The 21290-nt window shown below is 33.6% G+C and overlaps 1 protein-coding gene across 4 annotated transcripts in view; it reads left to right on the top strand.

The window, feature by feature from the left end:
* Positions 1-21290, top strand: part of SI (sucrase-isomaltase) — a 159636-nt gene that overhangs the window by 118594 nt on the left and 19752 nt on the right. For all 4 annotated transcript variants that reach the window (XM_058730407.1, XM_058730409.1, XM_058730411.1 and 1 more), the window contains 6 exons: positions 129-257; positions 991-1101; positions 3020-3082; positions 7780-7896; positions 13249-13336; positions 14278-14416. In XM_058730407.1, coding sequence (XP_058586390.1) covers positions 129-257; positions 991-1101; positions 3020-3082; positions 7780-7896; positions 13249-13336; positions 14278-14416 — 647 coding nt within the window. The remainder of the gene's footprint in view (positions 1-128; positions 258-990; positions 1102-3019; positions 3083-7779; positions 7897-13248; positions 13337-14277; positions 14417-21290) is intronic.

Genomic DNA, 21290 nt, shown 5'->3' with positions numbered 1-21290 from the left:
TTCTCTTTAGTATTACATGAAAAGGCATTTAAACTTTCATATTGGTATTAGTTTTATAACTATGATAGAAAGTGATGCATTGATTCCTGTGGTTCTTACTGCACTACCACTATCTTCATATGTTTTAGGATGTTCAATACACAGACATTGATTACATGGAAAGACAACTAGACTTTACAATTGATGAAAACTTCCGTGATCTTCCTGAGTTTGTTGACAAAATAAGACAGGAGGGAATGAGATACATTATTATCCTGGTTAGTTTATATTTTATATTTTATCTGGGTCTTATTATCTTGATATTATTAAGATTTTTCTTCTAGAATGATGTTGTGGGGGGTGTTTCAAAATAGAAAGACAATTACTTTAAACTCTACTCCCACATCTAATATTTTCTTCCTTTAACACTTTTATTTACATGGGCTGCTACCAGGCTATCTTCACATTTTGGTATATCCTTAGAGATCTAAGACTGAATCTGGAAGTCAAAGGCAAGCTGTCTTCTAATAATCATTGAAGCTACAAACTGGCCTCAATTTATAGAAGCTATCACAAAGTTATGATGGATTTTCTATTTCTATACAATTCTAAAATCATTCTCTGGGATTGCTTCTTATGCTTGTCATGTTTAAAAATTTGGCTTCAAGTTAGTGATTCAGTGGGGAGAATATTTTATCAATATCTTACAGGAAGCAAGCTAGGCAGCCAGTAAACCCACTGGGAGGAATAAAAACAAAACAAAAAATGCTAGTAATATTTCTTGAAATCATAGCCAATACATTTTCAAAAGTCCTTAAAGTTTCCTTCTAAGGAATTTAGAGGACAGTCTAGCTGGAACACTGCAGTTTATACTGTCAGTCTGTTTGTCAGTCTATGTGAGAGCACAGTAAAGGATAACGTAATCATGGAAAATTATGTCTCATAACAGTGACCCAAGTGGCTGTACTTTTATTCCAGAGTTACCTGGTTTGTATTTCATTTTAATATTAGGATCCAGCCATTTCTGGAAATGAAACAAAGCCTTACCCTGCATTTGACAGAGGACAGGAGAAAGATGTTTTTGTCAAATGGCCTAACACCAATGATATTTGTTGGGCAAAGGTATGGAATTGATATCTTGAAATAAAATAAGTATAAAACTGTTATTTCATTGAAAATTTCTATTGAGTAGAAAAAACTGTTAAAGACTTATTCAGAAGGAGAGATATATAATACAGAAATGTAATGATTTAGTAGCTAATAATTAAAGTAATATGTACTCTAAGTTCGACCCAAATTATTAGAAACAGAAAGAATTTATATTGCTCATATATCTAAATACTATTTGTTTCATCTTTATATTGTCTTTTATTGCATTTCTTAGAATGTCTTGTGTTTTATTATAAAATTATTAAGATGGTTGTTCATTATTCTACACTGCAAGTCATTTAAATGTTTGTACTTCTTTCATTAATAAAAGAGGCAATGTTTTTAAAAGCTATACTTATATTCCTGACTTGACTAAGGAATATAACTTACTGTATTTCACTTAAGCAATAATATTCAGACCTGGGTATATTAATATATTATAGAAAAATCCTGATTTGACTTATATATAAAAGAGTAAACAAAAATCCATTCATCATAACTAAAATGAAAAATAAAAATACAAACAAAATTCCATAATATGGGACATAATGAAATGCAGTATGCAATTCTTTTCTCTCTTGGACCAAAAATATCACATTAGTGAAAGAAGTGTTGAAATTCCAACATGGCCTGTAGATTTCTAGGTTTTGATAATTGTACAGAGGTTATAAATATGTTAACATTAGGAGAAACAAAGTGAGGATATATAAAAACTCTAGGTATAACTTTTGCAGCTTTTCTGTAAGTCTGAAAATATTTCAAAATAATGAGATAAAATAGAAAAATCCTACGATAAACTTAATGAGAAGTCATAACATTTTAAGAAACATACGAGTATAGCAGATTAGCCATAGAAACGGGTTTTTTCCTTCCTACCTTCTTCTCAGTTTATATGTCTATACATTTTCTCAGATTCCTATCTTCTGTTCCATTCCTTAAAAGAACTACTCACTATCAGTAACTAATCCCTTGTAGGTAATTAGTCCTTGGGGATTATCTATATTTTTTTTAAAATGAAACTTTCTGAAAGAGAAAGAGAGCTTTCAGCATGATTAATTTTGGGCTCTGTTTTGCGTGTTTGTGGTTGGGGTAGAGGAAAACATTGGTAGATGGTGAAGCAGGGATGGGGGTAAGGGTTTGGAAGGGGAGAGAGAGACGAGGATATAGTACTAACTGTGAAAACTAAGAAGATACTTGCCTCAACATGGCATTATCCATTAGTTATTCAATTCCTCTTAAATAAAAATATATTTATATGTAACACTGGAATAATTGTAGAAACAGTTTTAATATACATTAAATTAAATTTAGTATATGCCTTTATATTATTTCTTGACTAGAACCTTTGGTTATATGCATTGTTTTTATTTAAAAAAATGTTTAATGTTTATTTTTGAGAGAGAGTGAGAGAGACAGAGTGTGAGGGGGGAGGGGCAAAGAGTGAGGGGGAGACACAGAATCCGAAGCAGGCTCCAGGCTCTGAGCTGTCAGCACAGAGTCTGATGCGGGATTCAAACCCATGAACTGTGAGATCCTGACCTGAGACAAAGTCGGATGCTTAACCTGCTAAGCCACCCAGGTGTCCCCCTTTTTTAAATGATTTTTTTTGATGTTTCATATGCATTATTTTTAAAACCACTACCTTTTACAAAGTTTGGTATTCTTTTTCCTATTTGCCATATTAAAGAGGAAATTAATATAGCAGTTAGGAATAGTTTGCAAATGATACATTTCCAAAACACAAACTGAAAAAAAACAATTAAAGGAATTACTGAATTGGGGAACTTGAGTATACAATATGCCTCCAGAACTCTATTATATTTATTTACACCATGGTCATACCATACTGAATTTATTTTGAACTATTTTCCCATTTCTTCCTTCTCTGTAGGTTTGGCCAGATTTGCCCAATGTAACAATAGACGAAAATCTAACTGAAGATGAAGCTGTTAATGTAAGTTTTACAATGGTTGAGTACATAAGTAAAAGCACTTGGATTTAATGATCAATTTGACCAATAATTCAATTTGAGTATTTTCTTTAAAAAAGAAGATTGATTGTTTTTAAATTCTCTATACAAGACCATATTTAAATCATATGGTAGTTCTATTTTTAATTTTTTGAGGAATCTCCATACTGTATTCCTTGGTGCCTGTACCACTTTGCATTCCTACCAATAGTGCACAAGGATTCCAGTTTCTCCATATCCTTTCCCAAACTTGTTGTCTTGTTTTTTGAATAATAGCCATCCTAACAGGTGTGAGGTGATATCTCATTATACCTTTTTCATTTCCTTGAGGATAAGTGAATTTGAGCATCTTTCCATCTACGTGTTGGCCATTTGCATGTGTTCTTTAGAGAAATGTGTTTCCAAGCCTTTGCCCATTTTTTAAGAAGTTACTTGGGTTACTTTTTTTTCTTTTCCTTTTTCTTTTCTTTTTTTTTTCCTATTGAGCCATAGGATTTCTTATATACTTTGGAGATTCACACTTTATCTGATATATAACATTTAAATATTTTCTCTCATTCTGAACGTTGCCTTTTCACTTTGTTGCTCCTTTGCTGTGCAAAAACTTTTTTGTTTGATGTATTCATGTGTTTACTTTTGCTTTTGTTGCCTGTATTTTTGACATCATATCCATAAAATCTTTGTTATAGCCAATGTCATGAAACTTTTTCCCTTTGTTTTCTGCTAGAAGTTTCTCAGTTTCATGTGTTACATTTAAGTCTTTACTCCATTTTGTGCTGATTTTATAAGATAAGGGTCCAATTTCATTCTTTTGCGTATGTGTATATCCAGTTTTCCCAGCACCATTTGTTGAAGAGACTGTCCTTTCTTCACACTTTTGGCATTCTTGTCAGTGATCAGTTTATTATATATGTATGGATTGATTTCTATACTCTATTCTGTGCCATTAGCCCATGTGTCTATTGTGCTAGTATCATTCTATTTTAATTACTGTGGATTTGGAGTATATTTTGAAATCAGGAAATGTGATGCCTCCAATTTTGTTCTACTTTATCAAGATTATTTTGGCTATTCAGGGTATTTGTATTTCCAAATGAATTGTAGAATTTTTTTTTTCTATTTCTATGGAAGATATCATTGGTATTTTGATATAGATTGCATTGAATCTATAAATTGCTTTGGGTAGTACAGACATTTTCACAATATTAATTCTTCCAATCCATGAACATGGTATTTATTTCTGTTTGTTTGTGTCTTCTTCAATATCTTTCACCAATGTGTTGTAGTTTTCAATGCACAAGTGTTCCACCTCCTTAGTTAATTTTATTCCTAAGTATTTTATTAGTTTTATTGCTGTTGTAAATTGGATTATTTTCCCAATTATCTTTTCTGATAGTTCATTGTTAGTGTATACAATGCAACTGATTTTTCCATGTTGATTTTACATCTGGCAACTTTATTTGTTTATTAGTTCTAACTGTGTGTGTGTGTGTATGTGTGTGTGTGCACTCACCTGTGTGAAAAACTCAGGTCTTTTTGAATGAGCATGATATTAGCTGGGTATGTTTAATATATGATCTTTATTATGTTGAGATATTTTATCCTATTCTTAGTTTTTTTAGAGTTTTTATCATGAAAGGGTGTTGAATTTTGTCAACTTTTTCTCCATTGTTTGTTCATGTGATTTTTTTATCCTCTTCGTGTTAATGTGGTATACCACATTAATTGATTTTCATATATTGAACTATCCTTACATAACTGGGATAAATTCCACTTTTTCAGGGTGTATCACTTTTTAAAATATACTGCTGCATATAGTTCTCTAGTATTTTATTAAGGATGTTTGCATCTGTATTCATGAGGGGTATTATTGTGTAGTTTTTCTTTTTATTGTGGCATATTTGACTTTTTTATGAGGCTATGTGGACCTTTTAAAATGAATTTGGAAGTATTCTCTCCACTTCAGTTTTTTGGGGATAAATTTGGAAGGATTGGCATTAATCTTCCTTAAATGTTTGGTCCACTTCTCTAGTGTAGTCATTTGGTCCTGTACTCCTTTTTTTTAGGAGGTTTTTTTTACTACTGATTCAATCTCCTTATAGGTAATTGGTCTTTTCAGATTTCTGTTTCATCATGATTCAGTTTTACTAGGTTGTAGGATTCTAGGAATTTATCCAATTTTTTCTATGTTATCCTGTTTGTTGCTGTGTTTCTATAGTATCAGTTATAATGTTTATCTTCCATATCTGATTTTACTTATTTGACTTTTCTCTCTTTTTTTTCTTAGTCTAGGCAACAGTTTGTCAATTTTGTATGTGCTGTCTACAAGAAACATAGTTTAGATTTAAGGACACACATAGGCTGAAAGTGAAGGGATATGAAAAAAGATACTCTATATAAATGGCAACCAAAAGAGAGCAAGGGTGGCTATACTTATATCAGAAAAAAATAGACTTTAAGTCAAAAACTGTCACAGGATACCAAAAAGACAGTATTAGTTATAACAGGTTCAATTCATCAAGAAGATATGACAATTATAAATATATATGCACCCAACATCAGAGCAGATGACTATGTAAACCAACATTGACAGAACTGAGGGAAAAGTACACAGTAATACAATAATAGTAGGAGACTTTAATACTTCTCCTTCAATAATGGATAGAACAAGCAGACAGAAAATCAACAAAGAAACAGTGAGCTTAAACAACACTATATATAAACCATATGGACTTAACAGACACTTACGGAACCTTCTACCCAACTGTAGCAGAACATTCTATCCAGTAGCACATAGAATGTTGGCCAGGATATATCCCATGTTAAATTGCAAAACAAATCTTAACAAATTTAAAACTGTTGAAATCATAACAAGTTTGATTTTTGGCCACAGTGAAATGAAACTAAAATCAATATCAAAAGGAAAATTAGAAAATTCACAAATATGTGCAAATTGAACAACACACTTTTGAATAATGAGTGGGTCAAAGAAGAAATCAAAAGAGAAATTAGAAAATATTTTGAGACAAACAAAAATGAATATCCAACACACTAAAACTTATGGGATGCATCAAAAATAGTACTAAGAGAGATGTTTATAATGATAAACACCAACATTATAAAAGAAGAAGGATATCAAATAAATAACCTAACTTTATACCTCCAGGAACTATGAAGAGAACAAATTAAGCCTAAAACTAGCAGAAGAAAGGAAATAATAAAAAATTAGAGCAGAAATAAATGAAATAAACCATATCAAGGCAACAGGAAAAAATCAGTGACACTAAGAGCAGTCAATATTTTAGGTAGGCTAAATTATAATCATTAAGTCATACAAGTTCGTGTGTGAAAAATAGAGGATTCTTACTTTAAAACTTACCAGATTATTTCTAGAGTTGAGCCAAAGAATTACTAAACAATATTCATGAGGAAAAAAATCAGAGTCTCAATTGCAGGTATTACCTTGGGTAATATTAGCAACAGTGGATAGGAAGGCATGGCTTCTATATATAGATTTGGGGGGTGGGAATCCCTTCAATTTACAATGGTTTATGTATAATCACTGGCATAATCTAACACAAAAAGTACAGAGAATCTTGGATCACATATAACCGATGAAATTTCTGGATGTAATTAATGATTTGCATTAAAAGAATGAAAGCAGCCACCTAAAAGAATAAAGCAAACAGAAAAATGAATAAATTGCGGAAAGAGCAAAATAGATCTTAAACAAAACATGACATTAATTTCTTACTTATTTTTCATTATACTCTAGGGACCTAACATAAAAAATATTTGTTGACTATAAACCTACTGAGCCTTCTTTCCTTATGAGTAAAAGTAATTATTGATCATAATGATATAATGAATTTCCCTTCAGTACTAAAAGTATCTATGATATATATGTGTGTTTTATAAATCCCTATATTCCCTACCCTTTGCATTTTCTCTATGCACAGTGCCATCCCATGCCCTATGCATAGAGAAAACTATCCTGGCAGTTACTACATACTATTAAAGTGTGGCAGGAAAGCATGCAGGTGATGCCATGTTTTTCAGGCAATTGGTTTACTTGCAGAAGGTCAGTCCTCAGCTAGCACAGACTTTGACCTTGGAATTTATATGGGCAGGCTGACAAGTAGGGAATGTTCTTGGTAGGGAAAGGAGTAAATCACCTCTTTTCTGGTTAGGTGGGAACGATTAGATGTGAGAGAGAAAGACAAACAGTGGGGTAGTTACTGGTCCTAGAAGGACAAAAATCTGGGTAAACAAAATTTTATCAGATAAACGGGCTAAACAAAAGCCTTTTTCTTACCTATCATGCTCCAAAAAAGTAAATATGCAGTACAGGGCTCTAAGGACACAAAGAAAAAAAAAAATTTCCTAAAACTGTAAGAAGCACTGAAAATATATTTCTATGTTGTGAACTTTTTTTTTGACAGTTCATAAGGACCCCAGTGCTATTCCCTCCTCACTCCATGTATCTCTCTCTCTCACTTTTACTCTTTGTTGTTGGGGTGGTAGAGGGAAATAATATATGTTAATGTAATTAAAGTTAGGATCAGGTTGCCTTCATTATCATTTGTGCACAACTTGTGAATCGGACAGATAAATGTTGGACTTAGACACTCATGGTCTCTCTTTTGACTTCCTACATATAGGCCTGAATTTTGTTTTTACAGGTTTCCAGAGCTCATGTAGCTTTTCCAGATTTTTTCAGGAATTCCACAGCAGAGTGGTGGGCAAAGGAAATTATAGATTTCTACAATAACCAGATGAAGTTTGATGGCTTGTGGATTGTAAGTAAACTTTGAGCAATTTATATTTTAAGCTGTTATTGTTTTAATTTATTCTGTAGTGATTCAACAAAATTATTACTCGATTCTAATAACATCAGCAAAGCATTTTTTTATAAAAATCAGCCCATTCAGCCTGGGTGACTCAGTTGGTTAAGTGTCTGACTCTTGATTTTGACTCAAGGCATTATCTCACAGTTTGTGAGTTCAAGCCCTGGGCCATGCTCTGTGCTGACAGCATGGAGTCTTCTTGGGATTCTCTCTTCCCTTCTGTCTCTGCCTTTCCTCTATGCTCTCTGTCTCTCCCTCTGTCTCTTTCTCTCTCCCTCCCTCTCTCTCAAAAATAAATAAACAAACAAACATTAAAAAAATAAAACTTTGGGGCACCTGGGTGGCTCTGTTTAGTTAAATGTCTGACTCTTGGTTTCAGTTCAGGTCACGATCTTAGTTTGTGAGTTCAAGCCCCACATCAGGCTCCATGCTAATTGCATGGAGCCTCCTTGGGATTCTCTCTCTTCTTCTCTGCCCATCCATTGCTCGTGTTCTCTCTCTCTCTCTCTCTCTCTCTCTCTCTCTCTCTCTCTTTCAAAATAAATAAACTTAAAAAAATTAGCCCACTCATTTTTCCATAGAAAAGAAAGTCCTTTCCATATGTAAAGGACAGTTAAAATACAGTGTTAACAGTTTACTTTATGTATATAGATGCTATTTCCTGAACATTTTTACTTACACCAATGAATCAAATAAACTCTTTCTAACTATTCACAAATGTTTATAAACATTTATTTTATTTTTATTCAGTGTAGTAATAAATCTCACACAACTGTCCGTCTTTGGTACAAAAAATCATAATCTCTTACAAATTTAGCAAAAATTATCTTTCAAACAATCTGCTAATTTTAGGTGTAAATTTAAAATGTTGAGGGGCGCCTGGGTGGCTCAGTCGGTTAAGCGTCTAGCTTCGGCTCAGGCCATGATCTCACAGTCCGTGAGTTCGAGCCCCGCGTCGGGCTCTGTGCTGACAGCGCAGAGCCTGGAGCCTGCTTCAGATTCTGTGTCTCCCTCTCTTTCTGCCCCTCCCCTGCTCATGCTCTGCCTCTCTCTGTCTCAAAAATAAATAAAAAAAAATTAAAAAAATAAATAAATAAAATGTTGATAGTAAGAGAGGAGGGAGGTAAGATGGAGTGGTAGGAGGATCCTAGACTTGCCTCATACCTTGAACACAGCTAGATAAATATCAAACCATTCTGAATACCCAAGAAATCAATCTGAGGACTGACAGAGCAAACTGCACAAGTGGAAGTAGAGAAGAGGCCACATTATGGAAAGTAGGAGTTGCAAAGTCGTGGTTAGGGAGAGAAATGGATTATAGGTGTGGTGGAGAGGAGAGATTCCTGGTCATGGAGAAAGGCAAGAGAGAGAGAAGTGCACAGGGAATTGCACCAGGAAAACACTTCCCCTAAACCATTGACTAGAAAAATGAGAGGGGCTAATTTTTATGAGTTTTTGCAACCAGTGGGGCTCAACGATTGGAACTCTTGAGGTCCATGGCATGGCTGGGATAGACCCCTGAGGGCCTTGCCCTACTCCTGGAGAGAAGGCAGGTAGATAAGATGGTGTGATCTGAGAATTGCCTAAAATGCACTGGGAAAGACTGTTCCCTTTTTTATGAAGCACATTTGAGAAAGATGGCATTACTTATCTGGGAATAAAAGAACTGGTGGGCACTGTTTCTTTCTCCCACTCCTTAACATAGATTCAGACACCTTCTTAGGGCAACTGACCTGGATGCTAGCCGTTTAGTATGCTTTGTTCTAAATCCCATGATCCTACACTCTGGTGTGACTGCCCTTCTGGGTCAAACCTGCATTAACCCCAGCATGGCGAGACCCTCCCCCTGAAGACCAGAACAGGTCCACACCACACCAGATCCCTAAAGTTTTAAAACTCAGCTAGTGTGGCTGGAATAGAGCCCCAAATGCACTACACTTCTCCAGGCAGGCAATCAACCAGACACAGACAGTGTGAAAAGAGCAACCTGAAATATTCCTGGAATGCATGATGGGAAATTATTTGCCCTTTTGAGAGTGCTTCCCTGACAGCAGCAAGCATGAACTCCCCTCTTCAAGGACAAAGTAGCTGGTAGCACCATTTCTCTACCTTTCCCCTCAAAATGAATTAACTTCAATATGCAGCACAGTGCCAACAGTGGCAGGCTATACCCCTTACACCAAATTCCACCCCCTCTACACTCTAATGATACTGCTTTCCTAGGGCAAGTGCACCTAAGAACCAGTGCTTCAGGACCCTCCTCAAGAAGACCAACACAAACCCCCACACGTATCATGTATCCTAGCCACTGAGTTCTGCAAATCTGCAGTTCTAGTGGAAATAGCATAAGGTTTCTTCTAACAAGCATATCAGAGCACAGCTAATTAAAACTCACCATACTCTGGGCAAGGTCCAAACACTCCCCACTGCAGGCAAGAACTCTGCAGAGGGTTGACCTAAGGGATAGAGCAGCCATAACACAGCAGCAGAGGGCTACCAGAACACACTGGAGACACTTCAGGAAGTTCCAGGACCTGGACATTGTATAATCTCTTCTTCATAAAGCCATTACTCTCAGGAGCAAGAAATATAACAGGCTGTCCTACAAAAAAGAAAACAGAGATTTATGCAAAACGCCAAGGTGAAGGATCCATCCCAAAAGAAAGAACAAGAAAAAGACACAGCCAGGGATCTAAGCAAAACAGATATAAGTAATATGCCTGATCCAGAATTTGAAGCAACAATCATAAGTTGGGCTTGAGCATAGAAGACATCAGGGGTGCCCTCCCACAGAAATAACAGAGTTTAACATTAATCAGGCTGACATGAATAATACAATAAACAAGATTCAAAACCAACTGCATATAATGACTAAAAGGAAGAAAGAAACAGAGGAATGAATAAGTGATATAGATGATAGAATTATAGGAAAATAATGAAGCTGAACAAAAGAGGAAAAGAAAAATCTTGGATCATAAAAGTAAACTTAGGGAACTCAGTGACTCCATTAATCACATACCCTATAATAAATTTGTATTACAGGAATCTCAGAAGAAGGAGAGAAGGAAAAGGGGCACATTTATTTGAGACAGTATAGCTGATCTGGGGAAGGAAAAAGACTTATAAATTGAGGAGGCACAGAGAATTCCCATCAAAATCAACAAAAGCTGGCCAACTTCAGACACAATGTAGTTAAATTTACAAAATATAGAGATAAGAAAAAAAAAAAAATACTAAAAGCAGCAAGACAAAAGAAGTCCCTAACTTAAAGGGAAGACAAATAAGGTTAGCAGATATCTCCACAGAAAATAGGCAGGCCAGAAGAGATTGGCATGATATATTTACTATACATAATGAAAAAAAATATGCAACCAAGAATATTCTATCCAGCAAGGCTATCATACAGAATAGAAGGAAAGAGAGAGTTTCCCAGGGAAAAACAAAAACTAAAGGAGTTGGTGACCACTAAACAAGCCCTTAAAGAAATATTAAAGGATACTGAATGGGAAAGAAAGACCAAAAGCACAAAGACTAAAGAGGAACAGAGAAATCTCCAGAAACAACAACTTTACAGGTAATGCAATGGCACTAAATTCATGTCTATCAATAATCACTCTGAATATAAATGGACTAACTACTCCAATGAAAAGACATAGGGTATCAGAATGGATACAAAACCAACACCCATCTATATTGCTGCCTACAAGAGATTAATTTTAGACCTAAAAACACCTGAAGATTGAAAGCAAAGGGATGGAGAACCATCTAACATACTAATGGATGTCAAAAGAAAGCCAGAGTAACCATACTTATATCAGACAAACTAGATTTTAAAACAAAGACTGTAACAAGAGATGAAGAAGGGCACCATATCATAATAAAGTGGTCTACCCATCAAGAAAATCTGACAATTTTAAATATTTATGCCCCCATCTTGAAGTATCCTAATATATAAATCAATTAATAACAAACATGAGGAAACTCATTGATAACAATACAGTAATAGTAGGGGACTTTAATACCCCACTAACAACAATGGATCTAAAAGGGAACAATGGCTTTTAATGACACACTGGACCAGATGAACTTAACAGATACATTCAGAACTTTTCATCCTAAATCAGCAAAATACACATTCTTTTTGAGTATCCATGGAACATTCTCCAGAATAGATCACATAGTAGGTTACAAATCAGGCCTCAACGAGTACAAAATGATCGAGATTGTACCATGCATAATTTTAAACCACAACGCTAAGAAACCTGAAGTTAGCCACAAGAAAAAATTTGGAAAGACCACAAGTACATGGAGGATAAAGACCATCCAACTAAATAACGAATGGGTCAACCAGGAAATTAAATAAGAAATTTTTAAAAAACATGGAAACAAATGAAAATGAAAACATGACAGTCCAAAACCTTTGGGGTGCAGCAAAAATGGTCATAAGAAGGAAGAATATAGCAATAAATGCCTACCTCAAGAAGCAAGAAAAATCATTAAAATGGACTAACCTTACACCTAAAGGAACTAGAAAAAGAAGAACAAATGAAGCCTAAGGCCAGCAGAAGAAAAATAATAAAGACTAGAGCAGAAATAATATGCAAAACACCTCTATCACTGTACATAAAACTCCATCTAATTGAACATAGTGGGGAAAAGATTGAGAGAGAAGAAAACAATGAAACATACTCTTAACTATGAGAACAAACAGAGTTGTTGAAGAGGAGTTTGGCTAGGGGATAGGTGATAGGTGATGGGTTATAGGAAGGGCACTGTTTGTGATGAGCACTGGGTGTCATATGTAAGTCATGAATCACTAAATTCTCTACTTGAAACAATAAATAAATAAATAAATAAATAAATAAATAAATAAATAAATAAATAAGTTTTCTGTATGTATAAACTATACTCTGTGGTTTTAAAGCCACAAACCATTGTTTTGTTTTGTTTTGTTTTGTTTTTCAAAAGCAATTGATAGAAGGCACTGGGGCAGGAGAGGAGAGGACGTGGGAGAATATACACTACTATAATTTTATGTCTAAAAAACAATTCACTTTTTTATGTGTATTATATGTACAGAGAGGAGTAAGACATTTTATGTTTTACAAAGGAGTCATGAAATGTAAAAGAGAAACACTGAGCTAAACTAACTCTTTAATATTGAGATGTCTTATATTTTTGCTTTAGAACGGTAAATGTGCCGTTACTCAAACATGCTGCTTTAATTTATTGGTTTTCTGAATTAGTTCCTTTAAGAATATATGCTCTACTTTATTTTTTGTTTACTTTTCTCTCTTTTTTTAGGATATGAATGAACCATCCAGTTTTGTACATGGAACAGTTACTAATCAATGCAGAAATAAAGAGTTAAATTATCCACCTTATGTCCCAGGTACAATTTTGTTGCTACACTTTTGATGTTATTGCTATTTATTAATCGGGTTTATATACTTTATGATGTAGGGAACTGGATTCACATTCCCAATTCACACTACCCATCTACACATTGACTCACATCACACCTCAACCCATTCCCAATACTATTTAACATTTTTTTGAAAAGAAAAATCAAGAAACGTATTTTATTTATATGTACACATTCCTATGCATGTTTGAAATTGTTACTTTGATTTTCTTAAGAACCTTCCCAGATTTGAAAATTGTCAGTATTCCTCAAGATTAAAAAAAAACACTTTTAAAACATTTATTTCTAAATTGTTGTTTATTAGGAAAAAATGAAACAATACTAACAGTACTTCTTTGGTTGTCCCTGACCCAGGAGAGAAGGGTCCAGTTGCTCAGTATTCATCCTCATACTCTTATGTAGGCAGTAAACTTCGTAAACTTTTGATATCTAAAGTGATGGCAAAACTCTGAAAAAAATGCATCATTAGCTGAGAAAAAGTGTATCAAAGAATAATGTTGTTATTGCATTGCCTGGTTCTTAACCCCAGGGCTTCATGTTACTGAATGGATTTTTTATCAAAATCTATTTAATCAATATGTCTCATCTGAGTGCATAAAATATTGTAGGCATTTAGGAGTATGCTTATCTTTCAGGGTTTTATTAATTCATGTTAATTCATAATATTTGTGTTGCTGAATACAGTAAATTTTTTCACAGATTTTTCAGTTACAGGTATAAGTGCAGCTATAATTACAGATTATTTTTCACTTTAATTAGCAGAGACAAAGTGTACAAATGATTAAAAAACAATATTATTTTAAAACAATGGTTAATATTTTTGCCAAAAGAATATATAGCTATTATTTAGACATTCAAATATAGGGTAATTTATAATATATTAATATTTTCCCATTGGTTCTCCCCAGAAATCACAAAAAGAACAAATGGATTACATTTCAGAACTATGTGTATGGAAACTGAACAGATTCTTAGTGATGGATCATCCGTTTTGCATTATGATGTTCACAATCTATATGGATGGTCACAAATGAAACCTACCTATGAGTAAGTGGTGTTTATAATTATCTTTTTTGACTCTTTATTATCTTTTAGATTAATGTTCCCTACTTTCAGAGTTCTTCCCTGCTGACCTTTTCTGGTAGCAATTTCTTACCCAATGTTCTCTGTAACTTACTTGGTCCTTTATGACACTTAGAATTATTATGTGTCTCAGGGCACCTGGGTGGCTCAGTTGGTTGGGCATCAGACTTTGGCTCAGGTCATGATCTCCCAATTTGTGGGTTTGAGCCCCGCATTGGGCTCTGTGCTGACAGCTCAGAGCCTGGAGCCTGCTTCCAATTCTGTGTCTCCTCTCTCTCTGCCCCTCCCCTGCTCATGCTCAGGGGGCCTCTCTCTCTCTCAAAAATAAACATTAAAAGAAATTTAAAAAAAAAGAATTATTATGTGTGTCTCTCTCTGTCTCTCTGTCTGTCTCTCTCTTTCTCTCTTCATCTGTATCATTTATCATTGCTTTAAATTTTCATCCTATTCCAAAAGGTATCCTAAACAATGTTATTTTGATCTTTCCTAGCTCATAGTGGCAGTGCCTAACAAATAATTGGTATGCAATAAATAGTTGTGAATGTATAAATGAGTAAATAATGTATAGTTTGATGTCATTAATTAAGGCATTAAAGATAGGGTAAATCATGGGGCACCTGGGTGGCTCAGTCGGTTGAGCGTCCGACTTCTGCTCGGGTCATGAGCTCACAGTTGACGAGTTCAAGCCCGGTGTCGAGCTCTGCACTGACAGCTCAGAGCCTGGAGCCTGCTTTGGAGTCTGTGTCTCCCTCTCTCTCTGCCTCTCCCCTGCTCATGCTATGTCTCTTTCTGTCCCAAAAATAAAGATAAACATTAAACATAAATAAATAAATAAATAAATAAATAAATAAATAAATAAATAAGTTAGGGTAAATCAGTTAAGTCCAATATTAGCAAATTAGAATATGTATAAGTGAACTTTATTTAATGTCCACATTAAACAAACATTTATATGAGGCCAGTGATAATGGAACACAAACCATCCTTTGAATATCAAGTCTTTATTAGCACTGTCCAATAAGACTTTTTGTAATGATAGAAATGTTTTATAATTCTGAGTTGTCCAAAATGGTATATGCTAGCCATATAAGGCTGTTGAACAATATGGCTACTGTGACTCAGGAAAGGAATTTTAAGTTTTATTTAATTTTAATAAATTTAAATTTAAATTAGTCCCATGTGGCTAATGTGCACCATACCACACAGTGCAGTTCTAGGTCACTGGCTCTTAATTGCACAGTATATCACCTGGAGATTTTTAATAAATGTATTGATTTAATTGGTTTGTACTACAGCCTAAGATCTGAATAAAAAAAAATAATAATGATTATTTATTTTTGAGAGTGAGATAGACAGAACATGAGCAGGGGAGGGGCAGAGACAGAGGGAGACACAGAATCTGAAGCATGCTCCAGGCTCTGAGCTGTCAACACAGAACCGGATGCAGGGCTCGAACTCACAAACCGTGACCTGAGCTGAAGTCAGACACTCAACTGACTGAGACACCCAGGTGTCCCTTAAGATCTGAATTTTAAAGAATTTTCCCAGGTAGTACCAATGTGCATCTAGATTTGAAAAACACAGCTCTAGTATATAACTGTAGTTGGTAAAACACATTGAAAAGCATTTTGGAGTAAAGAGTATGAGTAATATTTCTTCACTTAGTGAAACATGCTTATCTTATTTGTAGCACCAAACTTTTTCAACCTGGTAGAGGTGAATTAAGATATTATTACATGAATGAACTACCACATATTTGTTCACCAAATTCCAATGTAGTGACACTAAAATCACGTAGAAAGACTAGGAAATGTCATTTTTAAGAGTAAACAAGTTGGTCTTTACAATGCTTTTTTAAAATTTTTTTTAATGCTTTTATTCATTTTTGGAGAGACAGAGAGAGAGACAGACTGTGAGTGGAGGAGAGGCAGAGAGAGAGGGAGACACAGAGTCCCAAGCAGACTCCAGGCTCTGAGCTGTCAGCACAGAGCCTGATGTGGGCCCCGAACTCATGAGCTGTGAAATCATGACCTGACCCAAAGTCAGACACTTAACTGACTGAGCCACCCAGGAGCCCCTACGATGCTTTTTTATTGGAACAAATGCTTCTTTAGATTAACCTTACTGGAACATAATTTTGGAGCACATCTATCCTCACTTTTTAATCTTCAGCTGACCTCATTTTATCATAAAGTAAAGATATTAAAAAGAACAAAAATATAGAGAATTCACTGATAATCCTGTTGGCAAAACTTACTCATTTTGAGATCAAACTATGTAGTTTAAAGGAAATTGAAAAAAAAAATTATTCACTGAGGTAGTGAATTGAACTTGGGAACACGTTTTATGGTTCCTAACACACTGGAAGATGCTTAATAAATTTAGAGACATGCAGGTAAATTTTTAAATAGTTGATATTCAAAGGTAATTAGGGATATTGAAAGTACATTTTACTCTTAAATAGCAAACATTATGAGGAAGAGATCAATACAATCTTCCAAAGAACATTTTGTGATTTAAAGACATTATACATTTCTTGGGCGCCTGGGTGGCTCAGTCGGTTGAGTGACCAACTTTGGCTCAGGCCATGATCTCGCAGTTTGTGAGTTCGAGCCCCGCATCGGGCTCTGTGCTGACAGCTCAGAGCCTGGAGCCTACTTCACATTCTATGTCTCCCCCTCTCTCTACCCCTCCCCTGCTCATGCTCTGTGTCTCTCTGTCTCTCGATAATAAATAAATGTTAAAAATAATTTTAAAAAAAAAGACATTATACATTTCTTTAAAGTTTTAGTTCATAAAATTTTCAGTAAATGTTTCATTTGTTATTTAAATTAAGCAGATTAATAAATTTTAAATGTTGAGTTAAATAGCTCAGTTTATACATACCCATAGACTTTTCATATGTTTTAGATACTTTCTTAATATTTATTTTTTGCAGTAATATTAGAAAAAAAATATTGAACTCTCCTTCAGAAATTTTAGAGATTAAATATAGTCAAATTTTTAAAGACCTTGACAAATGTAAAAGGATGCTATAAGTAAATTATATTTACACTGAAGCAAAGGATGGATAGTAAAGACTTTTTATTTACCATTGGAGGAGAGTGAAAGGATTAAAAACAATGCGTTTCTTTATGTTATCCAGACTGTAGCATTTTATTGTTTCCTTTTTTGATGCATTTTGTGTCTTTCAAAAATGGTACACATTTGACATTCAACTAGTTCTTGCTACTGTGCTCTTCACTAAATATGTCACAAACAAGCAAAGCAAGGAAAGAATACAATGAGGGGATTCAGAAACAGAAGATAAATAATCAGCTTGAGAAATTGTAAAGGGTCTTAGGGGAAGGACCTTGGCTACCAGTTGCAAATGAAAAGTTTCATATGTAAATGCCATACAAAAACTTTCAGTCTTCAATAGATCTCTCTTATTATTTAAAATTCAATCTTGCACTGAAACAAGCAAAGTCTATGCTTCAAATGTATAAATAAATACACTTTAAAAACTACCTCAAAGTGTGTGTTCGTATTTGAGAGAATTATTCAATGATTATATGACTATATATTTCATATTTTCAACTTCAATAAATACCTGGAATGATGTTAGAGATTACTACATTTTTTTTCATTAGAAAGGATACAGAAAAATCAAAATCTTCTGTCTCCTTTTGGAAATTCAGGTGGTGTTAAAGATACAATTTTTAAATAAATGCCACAGATTTTTGTAATCATAATTTAGAATGGAGTAAAAATCAATAATTGCAAGTTATTTTTTAGGTATTTCTATAGACTGGGTTAAATGGCAAATTACAACATCATATTCTACTTCTTTCTATGTTTAATGTATCTAACTGGAAAAATAAAGGTGCTTTTTTGGGAGGATTATGTACTATAGGAAGTGGCCTCTTGTAAATTTTTTTTAACAAAAAATAAGGTTGGTAGATAAAAACAAACACAATATAGCTCGCCCTTCCAATAATTTTGACATTTTCTTGTTTACAACTGTAAGTTTCTGTTAATTAGCTATTAGTCATTGGAATAGATACTGGACATATGTCTCTTAGACATTAATTTCTGATTAATATGGATGAGCTGAACATTGATGTAGCTGGTGTCAATGCTTATTTAAAAAATTGAGATCTGGGGCACCTGGGTGGCTCAGTAGTCTGAGCTCTTAATTTCAGCTTGGGTCACGATACCAGATCTCATGGTTCAAGCCCCAAGGCTCACTGACAGTGTGGAGCCTGCTTGGAAGTCTCTCTCTCTGCCCCTCCCCCACTCATGCAGGCTCTCTCCCTCTCTAAGTAAATAAATAAACTTTAAAAAAAAAATTGAGATCTGAATCCATAAAGCTATTTCCATGGTTTAGCCCTTCACATTATCTTCTCAATTACGGAAATTTCAAATTTAAATTTTATTATACACTCAAAAACAATGGAAATATTTCAGAAATGGGTACATTACTATTTCTAATGGATATTAAATATATAATACTGAATTATTTGCTTTCTAAAAAGTAATTCAATAAAATATCTTTAGTTTTCAATGAATTTGTTTAAATAAATATTGAGAAAAATACTCCTGCAATAACTTTATTTACTCTAAGCAACACTGGTCAATATTCTAAAATAATTTAATGCCACCCAGAGACAGAAGTATCTGGAGTATAGTTATCAATTGATTTCATCAGTAATTAAAACAATAGCCAATTGAATAATTTCAAATTATTATCTTTAGTACCCATGGTGAAAATAAATATATTCATTTTGAAGATTTAAAATATATTTAAAAGTTTCAATTTAATATTTTCCTTTCACATTATCCACTCTTGTAATATATATCATATATATTACATGTATATATAATGTATGTATGGATATATACATATATTGTATATAATATATATTAAAATCATTTTTAAGAAGGCCTAATTATATATTCTATGCAATATAATATAATGTAATATAATATAATGTAATAATATAATATAAATAGTAAAACTCATTTTTTAAGAAAGATTTTTTCCCAGTAACTTAAGATATATTTAGAAGTTTTTAAATCCTTTTCAAAAAAGTGCTCATGTAGGTGACTAAAAACATACAATAAAAATACTTCCATAACACAACATTGAAATCCTTTGTATTAGCTAAATTTTTCAAAATCAAGCGGTAACAAAGGACAAACTGTCCTACAGGTGAAAAGTGTTTTTTTAAAATTGAGCTAAATTCATTATGACTAAACCATTTTTAAAATTAGAACATGTCAAAAATATTTGGAAAATATTTATAGTGATGGGATTTTAAATTATATATTTAGTGGCAGCAAGTATTTCCCAAAGTTTTGTTCTCGATTCATTGAAGGGTTACAGAGAAGATTCTTCTAATGTAAGAAGTTAACTCTTCCTTAGGAGAAAATTATTATAAAAATACCCAATGCAGAATTTTTCTCAGTCAGATATCTAATAAGGCATATGCTCAGTTATTGATTTAAAACCTAAGTAAATAATTTTTGCAAAAGTAAAACATACAGCAGAAAAAAAGAAATTCTTTAAGAATATATATTTCTTGAATGTTAAAAATTGGGGACAGTTCTATCCCTTTAGATAATTTTTTTATTAGTTAAATGAAATCAATTTTGTTTTCAAATTCATTAAAATTAGAATATATATTTCACATATATTTTTAGATTGATCATATGACATTTTATTCTCTACATCAATAATCATTCATTTTTTTTAAGTTTATGTATTTTGAGAGAGAGAGAGAGAGAGAGAGAGAGCCCACGGGGGAGGGGCAGAGAGAGAGAGAGAGAGAGAGAGATGGAGAAACCCAACCCAGGCAGTCTCCACATTGTCAGCACAGAGCCTGACACAGGGTTTAAACTCAAGAACCATGAGATCATGACCTGAGCCAAAATCAAGAGTCAGTTGCTTAACTGACTGAGCCACCCACATGCCCTGGTAATCAGTCATTTCTTGTGAAATGTCAGCAGATATATGTAATGTATGTTAAATATATTAATGTACCTAAATAGACTTGATCCTTTATATTTATTATAGAATATTAAGCACTGAAGATGATTTTCTTATTGATCTTTTTAAAGATGGACATACATACAAGTAGGAAATTTTAAGTTAGCAAATACAATATGGTGTTTATTATTAACAGATAGTTCAATGTATCATATGTCCATTGAAAACACTTTCAGTTTTCTGTAACTTTGATTGGAGAAATTCGTTAATCCAAAAACTTCTTGAGTTACTATTATATGCTAAGACTGTATTAGGTGTAAAAAGTACAAAGAAGATTAAGACATTATCTTTAACATCAGGAATTTCAGGGTCTCATTAAAGAAACTTTATATATGAAGCAATCAGTACAAACACTGTGATCCATGCTGTAATAAGAAAATGATTGGAAAGTCTGCCTAATTAGGTATTTGAAGAATTTTTTTCCTGAAATAGTTCTATTCATATGCAGTTGATTTCAAATAATATAAAAATAAACATTTTACTTCCAATTAATAGTGGAAAATTTTTCGGGGCATCTGGGTGACTCAGCTGGTTGAGCATCATACTCTTGATTTTTGCTCAGGTCATGATCCCAGGGTTGTAGGATCCAGTTCCTCATCAGGCTCCAGGCTGAACGTGGAATCTGCTTAAGATTATCTTGCTCTCTCCCTCTGCTGCCTCTTCCTCACTCACTCTCTCTCAAATAAAATAATAGAATATTTTTTTCTACATTAGATGCTCTTATAGTATCACACACAGAGAGAGAGAAAGATGCATATAATGTAAAATAATTCATTATTATATTATTTTTAGCACTAGAATATGTTT

The sequence above is a fragment of the Neofelis nebulosa genome, chromosome 5 (assembly GCF_028018385.1).
Source record: "Neofelis nebulosa isolate mNeoNeb1 chromosome 5, mNeoNeb1.pri, whole genome shotgun sequence".
NCBI classification, from domain to species: Eukaryota; Metazoa; Chordata; class Mammalia; order Carnivora; family Felidae; genus Neofelis; species Neofelis nebulosa.
The sequence above is the reverse complement of the archived record's forward strand: the minus strand, read 5'-3'. Positions and strand labels throughout refer to the sequence as shown.